The sequence below is a fragment of the Micromys minutus genome, assembly GCF_963924665.1.
Source record: "Micromys minutus genome assembly, chromosome: 13".
Classification (NCBI taxonomy): domain Eukaryota; kingdom Metazoa; phylum Chordata; class Mammalia; order Rodentia; family Muridae; genus Micromys; species Micromys minutus.
The window spans coordinates 59,294,324-59,304,776 of record NC_137982.1 but is presented as its reverse complement, the minus strand read 5'-3'; the positions used below and the strand labels follow the sequence as shown (position 1 = coordinate 59,304,776).

Genomic DNA, 10,453 nt, shown 5'->3' with positions numbered 1-10,453 from the left:
ATCCAAAAACAAAAACAAACAATACAAACAAACAAACAAACAAAAAACAATAGAGGACAATGACTAAAGATCTTTCAATGCTTACAGGTACAAAGCGTGTTTCCCTTAGTAGCTTCATGAGTTCTGAATCCTGAACAAGAAAGTCAAGTTTAAAATACCTGGATTGGTCTTGGGGGTAGCTGCCTTGTTTCCATTGTTATTGTATTGGTAGAATGCTGATATTGTAGCTCCTTTACAGAAGTAAGAAAACATGTTTTAAATTTCAAAACAATACTTTATTTAGTTCATTTTGAGAGTAACATAAATAACAGAAAACAGAGGGCTCTGGTAATACTTCACATACTTTTTTTTTATACAAACACACTATTTTGCTGTGCATTCATTTGTAAAAATGGTGAATAAAAACACAAATATTTGTCTTATCTAAATAATAAGTTCTATCTACATAGCTTAAGTTTTTATTACTACCTCTAGTTTTTCATTTATTTTTCAAAGTAAATATAATTACATATTTCTCCCCTTTTATGTTCTTCCTCCAACCCTTCCCAAATTCCTTCTCTCGAGGCTTCCCGTGTCTTCTTCCTAACAAAGTGTCAAATTGATACCCTATTTTTATTATTATAGCTATATACTATACAAAAAAAAATTACAGGTCAGGTTGGATGAGTTTGTTTATTGTTGCATTTGTCTAAATTATATATGAGTTGATCACTTTTTAGGTATCCAGATGGGAGCTCATCTTTGGTTAAGTTCAATTCTCCCTCCCTCAAAGGTTCATTATTTGCCTGTAATACTTTGTTTAGAGATAGGGCCCATGGGATTTCTGTCTTCTACATTAGTATATCTATTGGTGTCCTTGTTCTTGTTTAGACAACCATACTGTTGAAATATACCATAGATTTAATATCTGTGTCATTTCTGGGTGACACAGAAGAGTTTCATTTCCTCTGGTTATTACAATTTTTCTATACCGCTCCAGAATTCCACCTAAGCATTACGTGCTGGATTTGAGTTTTAGATGAAACTTCTGGCCATAAGATCAGTTGATCTGGATAATCTAACCAGTTTTGCTTTTCTGTAGGGATGTTTTTCTGATGAAAAGAAAAACATCTTTGATGAAGGATGAAAGCTATACATATTTGTGTGTGTAACAATGAGTTTTATAATACTTTTCTTTTTTTCTCTCTTACAACTTTATTTTTAAAAAAGGAGGGATACATATACAGTTTTTAAAGGCATTTTGGAATAACACTATATGAATATATTTTTTGTCAGTCCTTAATTCATTTAGAGGTATGATAGCATGCATTGAAATCCCACTAGTTACCATAAGCATAAAGGACATGTAGGAGAGAACTTAACACGGAAACAGTCAGTTTTCTTACTGAGTATAAATTAAGCATAATGATCTTTGAATACCAAAAATTGCCACAAGGTTATATTTTGAGTTCCTGGATTATTAATGATTTAAGGTCCATGTGTACCACACTCTGCAAGGGTGCTATAAATTTATTTTTTTCCTAAGAAGGACTGAGGCTTTCATTTTTTGGCTGTTGTTTTTCTTGAGCTTTATATGGCCTGTGAGTTGTTTCTGGAGTGTTCAGAGCTTTCTGGAATTAGTATCCAATTATCAGTGACTGTATATTATGTCTGTTCCTTTGTGACTGGGTTACCTCACTCAGAATGATATTCTCTAGATGCATCCATTTTCTTAGGAATTTCATAAAGTCATTGTATCTAATAGCTGAGTAGTACTCCATTGTGTAAATATACAATAATTTTTGTATCCATTCATCTACTGAAGGACATCTGGGTTCTTTCCAGTGTCTCACTATTATAAATAGGACTGCTATGAACATTGTAGTGCATGTGCCCTTATTGTATGTTGGAGCATCTCTGGAGTATATGCCCAGAAGTGGAATAACTAGGTCTTCAGGTAGAACTATGTCCAATTTTCTTAGGAACGACCAGACTGATTTTGAGTGGTTGCACCAGTTTACAATCCCACCAACAGTTCTCATTTTTGTGAAATTACATTTATTAATTGTTTATCTTACTTCCTGTGATATTGGTGTTTTTTAGAAAGTTGTGTCCTGTGTCAACACATTCACCAGTATTCCTACTTTCTCTTGTATCAAGTTAAATGAATCTTCTTTATATTGAGGTCATTGATCCACTTCAAATTGAGTTATGTGCAATGTGAGAAATAGCTATCTACTTGCATTTTTCTACATGCAGACATTAAGTTAGACTAGAAGCCATTTTTTATAGATGTTTTCTTTCTTCATTTCATAATTAACTGACTGGGACTCAGGAAGGCTGTTGGAGATCAGCAACCTATAAGCTTCTGACCTACATAATCTGCATATTTTTTATTGCTGCAAAACTTGATGTTCTATTGCAATTCCTAACACTGTATACAGGGTTTGTCTCTTACTTTTTTGCATATTTGTCATGGTATCTTTACAAAAATCATGTGTCAATTAGTGTGTAGATTTATGTCTGTGTCTTATCTTAGATTCAGTGGATCAACCTGCCTACTTTTAAGCCAAAATTATGTGGATTTTAATACTACAACTTCATAATACAGTTGTAATCAGTATTGCTGACACCTCTAGAAGTTATTTTACTGTATAAAATTTTTTTAGCTATCTTAGTCCTTTTTCTTTATATGAAGTTCAGTTTAGTTTTTAAAAAGTCTGTAGAGAATTATGTTAGAATGTTAGTAGTAATTGTATAAAATTTAAAGATTGCTTTTATTAATATGACAATTTTTACCAAGTTTATCCTACAGATTTATGAGTTGGTGGGAGTAGATAGAAGATATTTCCATCTTCTGATTGATTTCCCCTTTATTAAAAAATCTTGAAATTTTTATCATAGAAGTGTATTATATTGTTTGAAAATGATACTTTGACTTTTTACAATAAAATTTGTCACTATAAGTATCATATTGGATAGATATTGAGAAATTTGACAGCCTTATCTTCTTCCTCATGAAAGTAGAATTCCTTTGAATTACTTTCCATTTTATTTGATGTTGGCTATACAGCTTGCTATGAATTGACTTTATTATATTTAGATATATCCCTTGAATGCCTGATCTCTTCAACACTGACATTTAATGAGATGACCATGTGGGTTTCTTTTTTTTTAGTTTGTTTATATGGTAGATTACATTGACATAAATTTAGTATGTGGAACTACCCCCTGAATCTCTGGGATGAAACTAACTTGATCATGATAGATGATCTTTTTAATGTGCTACCATGTTTAAAGGTTCTTAATTTGCTTTATTTGTTCTGTTTCCACTTTCAGGTTCTTTGCTATCTCATTCATTTTCTTCACCTGTTTTTTTTTGTGTGTGTTTTCATAAATTTCTTCAGGGGACTTATATATTTTCTGTTAATGGATATCTATTATATTAATAGAGGCAATTTTAAGGTCTTTATCTTTTGCCTCAGCTGTACTACATTTTGGAGGGACAACTGTTATTTTGCTGTGATCATATGGAGAGATATTGCCTTGGTAATCATTGATATATATATATATATATATATATATATATATATATATATATATATATATATATATATATATATACTAGAATTTAGGCATCTAAGTTTGACATCATTGTAATTATTGGTGTTAACAACTGGTCCATTCTCTTGTTCTCAGGAGAATAGCTGTGTGTCTATTGGTCTGAATACTTTAGAATCTAAGCCCAGTGGAAGGACTGAAAACCTGGGTATAACTTTTCTAGGTATTGGGAGCTGACACTTAGGAATTTGAATAGTGAAAAAGGAGGTGACTGAGCTGGTCCACAGGAGATAGGAATGCAGGGTGTGCCACTGGGATCTGCCTAATTCAGTGTAAATGCTGAAGAAAAGAGGGAGAGGCTATGCTCAAGATATTTTGAGATGAACCCGTGGAATTAGATTTACAGAGGAAGGCATATAGTGAATAATTTTTATATGTTTCCTTTGGCCAGTGTGGCCAGCAGATCCCAGGGAATGATTGTGGTACTTGTTGATTTAAACAATGTGATGGGGTGTGAGGGAGGCTATTGGAGAAAAACTTTGTGAATGACTGGAGATGGTGGCAGAAAATAATAGAGGTAGCAGGAAATATTCTGCTGCAGAACCGGGGATGAGGCTAAGGGATTATAATCAGCAGAAAAAAAAGTAAAGGTCACCTGCCTGCCTTTCTGTAAGAAACTTGTAACATTTCATACCTTTCTTTCCATATTCTAATTCCATGATTATTTTTATGTTCTTTCCACATAGAACTTTTCACGCTCCTTTTAAAGAAATCTATTTGCACATGTGAAACCAAGGATTGTAGAATTTCAGTGATATAAAATATCTTGATGTATTCCAAAAAAAAAAAAAAAAAAAAAAAAAAAAAAAACAGTAAGAGTTTATGCCTGCTGGGGGCATAGATCAGGAGTCTAGTGTAGTTTTTTTTTTTTTTTTTTCAAAAACCTTGGTACGTGTATGTGGATTTTTAATCTGAAATTATTATTCATGGCAACATGCTTGTCATCTTTTTCGTTACTCCAGTTCATTGTCCATCTTGCTTTATAACCGAAAATGAGCCAATAAATGATATATGGATTTTTCCCAGCTGAACATATATATATATTATCTGACCCAGTAACCTTATAGGGTTAGTTTACTCCAGTTTCTTTTGCAGTAGCCAGTGAATATATTCGGACTTCAGATCATAGAATCTAGTTCATAAATGCTCTGAGAACATCATGAGATAAATCTTTGGTTTAAATTATATATGGCACCACTTCACAATAGACACATTTGTAAGTAAAATAGTTAATGTTCTTTTAAAATTATAGTCATTAAACTTGTCACATTTTTTTTTTCTTCACAGAAAAATTGAATTTTTAAATTTCAAATTTTAAATAAAAATGCATCTATGCAATATATATTTTATATATGCATGCATTTCAAATGAGTTATTTATACTTAAAATCATATTTACTATAAACTTTCAGTTGTGTAGAGAAGAAAAATAAGAGATACTCTTTATAGCCATGGCAAAGAGGGTATATGAATACAGACGATGAAATGTTGACTTCATGTCTACAAGAGGCAGTTAAGTTTTCAAGTGAATTAATTGAATGTAAAATTTTGAGGTCATGGGACTTTTAATAAAGTTTTCACATTTAAATTTTGACTTTCTTCATAATCCTTAAAGATGAGCATACAAATTGGTTACAAACATGTTTAATAGTAGCCTCATAAAAATTTTCATCAATGTGTCATAACTTATTAAATGATATTTGTTTGAAAAGTAAACCAATATTATAATGCAGCAAATTAAGTGTCAAGAGTCTAATACAAATTGAATAAATGATTTCTCTTCTGCAGATATGTGTTGTATCAAGTTTATACATGTGAGATTTGCTCCATCACTTGGACTTTTATCAATTTTTGTTGCCTTTGTCAAAATGTCACATTAACACAGGGAGATCACAAAAAGATGTTTTCTTGAAACTAGTGAGAAAGAGAAAAGAAAGAATATCCATCAATGCAGCTAAAAATTTTTTAAAAAATCCACAGTTTAAAAAACTGATTCCTTTGATATCTCAGAAGTCTTGGAACATGTTTTTTTTTTTTTTTAATCTCTGGTTATCAATTCCTTATTCATTAGGGCTTGCAAGTTAGATTAAAACATGTACAAATAAAAATGTAATAATTACATATATATTATAGTGTTTATCAGGAACTTGCTACCTGACATGTAAAATTTTCTCAGATTATTTAATTATTTCTTAGGATTTTTTTGAAAGAGGGTCTCTTTAGTATATTGTTTTTGGTGATGGTAACAGAGTACTGCCCATATTATTCCTGTCAAATTATAAAATGAAGTAGAAGGAAAGAACAATTTATAATTGTTTTCTGTAATAAATTACATTGTAAAAGGAGCCAAGATTTTTATGTGCACAAAAATACATTTTGTCTTTTCTCCCATTGTACATAAGAAGGGCTCTGACAAGTTACTGCAGGCTACTCAGCTGTGGCTCTATCCCCATAGAGCCAGATATTCTGGTGTACTGTTCTTATTTAGGTTATAGTTTCAATATTCTTTTAAGATTTTCTTTAAAGAAATAGAACATAATTTTAAAAGCTGATTATTAGAAAATGAAGTATTTATTTCCATTCAAACAAATATCTTTGTTAAATATTTGAATTTGACTATTTTCAAGTATTTAATCATCCAAATTTATATCAATTCTTCAGGTTGCACAACTATTGTCTTGAGAAACCCTTTTGCATTTTATTTTATTTTCTATTGCAATAGAATTAATCAAAGTAATCTTAAGGTGTATATAATATTATTGATGGTGATATTATGACTTTACAAGTAGTATTTTTCTGTACTTGAAGATTTTATATTTAGAAAAGTTACTGTCACATTCTTTTTAAGAATCATGCAAAATCAGACCTTTGTCACAGAGTTCATACTCCTGGGACTTTCACAGAACCTGAATGTTGAAAAAACACTATTTGTTTTATTTCTGTTTATCTACCTTGCAACTATTGGGGGCAATATGATTATTGTGGTGACCATCATCTATAGCCCTGCACTGCTGAGCTCCCCCATGTACTTCTTCTTGATATTCCTGTCCCTCCTGGATGCCTGCACTTCTTCTACTGTCACACCTAAGATAATTATAGACTGCTTCTATGAAAGGAAGACCATCTCCTTTGGATGTTGTATGACACAACTGTTTACAGTTCACTTCTTCACTGGGGCAGAAGTGATTGTCCTTGCATCCATGGCATATGACCGCTATGTGGCCATTTGCAAGCCCCTTCACTACTCTTCCATCATGACCCAGAAGCTCTGTGGAGTTTTAGTTGCAGTATCCTGGGCAGGGGGTTTCTTGCACTCTATCATACAAATTATCTTCACATTGCAGCTGCCTTTCTGTGGACCCAATGTCATTGATCATTACATGTGTGATTTGTTCCCATTACTGAAGCTAGCCTGCACTGACACACACATTTATGTTCTTTTGATATTTGCTAACAGTGGTGCTATATGCATTATAATTTTTTCTTTATTGCTTGTCTCCTATGGTGTTGTCTTGGTTTCTCTGAGAGCCCACAGTTCTGAAGGTCGCCGTAAAGCTCTTTCCACCTGTGGATCCCATATAACTGTTATGCTTTTGTGCTTTGTTCCATGTCTATTAATATATGCAAGGCCCACTTCTGCATTCTCCTTTGAGAAAAATATGCTTATATTTATCAATGTCCTTACACCATTGCTAAATCCTATGGTTTATACTTTCCGGAATAAGGAAATGAAGAATGCCATCACCAAAATGTGAAAAAGATTAATAGTGGTTTCTGATAAATTTTAAAAATTTTTACTTCAGTGGGGAAAGATACTTTTTATATCAACAGAATGATTTGAGATTTACTTTTCATTACTTTTAATGTTGTAACTAAGCACAATGTCACATTCTTAGTCCAATACTGTTGTACAAGGGATCTGTGAATTTGAGAGTTTTACTTCATTGTGGATTTTGCTGTTGAACAATGAATTCAAGATTCAGATGAAATTTTTGAAATCTAAGTTGGGAAAACATGGCCTAACTGGACCAAAAGTCTCTTCTCACATTGATGACAGACACTGTTATTCTCTTGTCCATATGCTACTGGAGCCATGGGCCTCTCAATGCATGCCTGATGCTTGTTGATCTAGTCCACGGGAGCTGTGGAGGATTTGATTTGTAGACAATGCTGTTCTTCCCATGAGACCATTACCATTCAGCTCCTTATTTTTTCCCCACCCTCGCCCCCACCCCAGCACCCTCACCAGTTTCCCTGTACTCAGTCTGATAGTTAGCTGCAAGCCTGCTCAGCTGCATGATTCTGGCAGAATCCCTAAGGAGGCATCCCTATCTGGTTCCTGCCAGCATGCACCTACCAGCCTCAGTGTTTAGTACCAGTAGCTGCACATGGAGTGATCCCCAGGTGAGGGAAATACCTTTATTTAAAAGTTTAACTAAAACTGGTTGGTAAAATAAATGTGTGCTTGAAATTGGGAGAAAAAAATATTGAAGTTACTTCAAAAGAAAAGAAAGCAACTTTGAACCAACTAGAATTAATAGATATATTCAGAACATATTATTCTAAAGTAAAAGAATACACCTTCTTCTCACCACCCCATGGCACCTTCTTGAAAATTGACCACATAATTGGACACAGAGTGAGCCTCAATCGATATAAGAAGATTGAACAACTCCCATGCATCCTCTCAGATCACCATGGTCTACAGCTCGTCTTTAACAACAACAAAGACGACAAAAAGCCCACATACACATAGAAACTAAACAACGCTCTGTTAAACGATTGCAGGGTCAAAGAAGAAAAAAAAAAGGAATTAAGGATATTCTAGAATTCAATAAAAACGATAACACAATATACCCAAACCTAAGGGATGCAATGAAAGCAGTACTGAGAGGAAAACTCACAGCCCTAAGTGCTTCCAAAAAGAAACTGGAGAGAGATAACCCAGTCACAAAAGAACAGACATAATATGCAGTCACTGATATTGGGATGCTAACCCCAGAGGCTTGCACTCCCCCAGTAACAACTCACAGACTGTATGAAGTCCAAGAAATAAAGAAAACAAAAAATATATATATATATTTACAAAACAAGAAGTCTTTGACTATTTCCATGTTGCGTTTTGTTTTGCATGTACTTTACGCTTATTGTAACTATTAGGTTTTCAATGCATACTGTCAAGCCCTTGAAAAAATCAAGTGCTGACTAAAAAATATATTCACAGAGTTTTATGTAAAAATTATTTTAATATCTGAAAAAACAGTACTGACAAAAATGTATAATTTTAAGCAAAAAATGTTTAAAATCTGTACATTTATCTTTGTTTTGTAAAATAAAGTCATTTAAAAAAACAGAAACATGACTAACACTCTCAAGTACACAAGTGTAAAAACATAAAGTATTTATTTTGAGCCTGTTCTCTTGTTTAAATTATTATGTGTGTGTTTTTCTTATATTCCTTTGGGTAGACATTGTTACTACACATTTCAAATGTATTGTGTAAATTCTTGCCAGTGCATGGCTACATAATAGCCTGTTATTCAAGAAGAATATTCTTCCATGTAACCATTTAAAAACTATTAAACACTATTATTAGATAGAGATTATGCAACAACTTTTAAAAGATTTATTAATGGTGCTGTTTAACTAGTTTACTTCCAATAAGGCTTTATATCAAGAAGCATTGACTAGTGGAGATGAGAAAGATTTCAAAACCTGTCTGGCTATAACTACCAGCAACCTAGGCTTGTGATCACAATAAATGATTCCAAGAAACTAATTAATCAAGTTTCTTTTTGTTGTTCTGGATTTGAGATGTGCATTCTTCTTCCTTCTAAGACTGTTGATGTATGAGTGTGAATAAGCTACAAAATCAATAAGATTTTCACTGTAACTTTCCCATAGCCCACATTGTAGAGTTTCATATTGTTCACTGATAGTACTTGTATAGTAATGATGTATTAGAATATAGCAGTTTTTTTAAAAGAAGATTATGGAGTTCTCTATTTATTGTGTTGTGCCTGGTTAGATGTTTAAACAGGTTTCATAAGTATTTTTCAGTGTTAAATCTCATACCTATGTCATTTGAAAACTTCCATACTGAAGAATGAATAGAAGATGCTGTATAAATTGCTTCCTTATCCCTAAGTTTCCACTATCTTTATGTTAAGAGTAATGTATAATTATTAAAATATAAAAAGTGAATTTAAATTTGAAGTTTTATTTCAAATTGAACCTTAAGTCATATTATTATATTAAAAATATTCATTATGAATTGCAGTAATAATCCAAGTGTTAACAATATATGACACTGCTGTTCTCTACAGTGTCAATTTTAACACAAATTCTAAGAAATGTTTTACTGAAAATACTATGGAACTGTTTTGTTCATAACTAGTGATAATATTAAATAGGACATGAAATATAATTGATATTTATCTAATTTTTAGGTAAACATAGAGATTTGTTTTCTTTTCAATTTAATACTGTACTTGGAGTTTTTTACAGGAGTGCTACCTGAAACAACAGTAGAGCCAAAAAGCCATCGTGTTGATTCTTGCTCTTAAAACCCTTGAAAGATATAAAATCTGAGACATAAACATTTTCAGAAATATTATGTGACCTAATTCCTGTCACAGTAAAAGGAGAGGTTCCAAATCTTAGTTAAAGTGTAAAAAAAGTATTTTCACAAATCTACCTTGATTGTATTTTATTTTCTTCTCCTACTTCTCCTCCCCTCTTATTCCATTCCTCCTTCTTCTCAATCTCATTCTCTTTTTAATTTTTGTTGGTTTTTTAGGTTTTGTTCATATTCTTCTTTTTCTTCCTGTTACCCTTCTTCTCTTCTTCCTCTT

At 32.3% G+C, this 10,453-nt stretch overlaps 1 protein-coding gene across 1 annotated transcript; it reads left to right on the top strand.

Moving 5' to 3' along the window:
• Nucleotides 1–6,451: 6,451 nt before the first annotated feature.
• Nucleotides 6,452–7,354, top strand: LOC308429064 (olfactory receptor 4C15-like; the record flags this gene model as incomplete). The annotated part of the gene is made up of 1 exon (XM_080927712.1): nucleotides 6,452–7,354. One exon carries the CDS (start codon nucleotides 6,452–6,454, stop codon nucleotides 7,352–7,354), a length of 903 nt encoding a protein of 300 aa, XP_080783838.1.
• Between the last annotated feature and the right edge of the window lie 3,099 nt (nucleotides 7,355–10,453).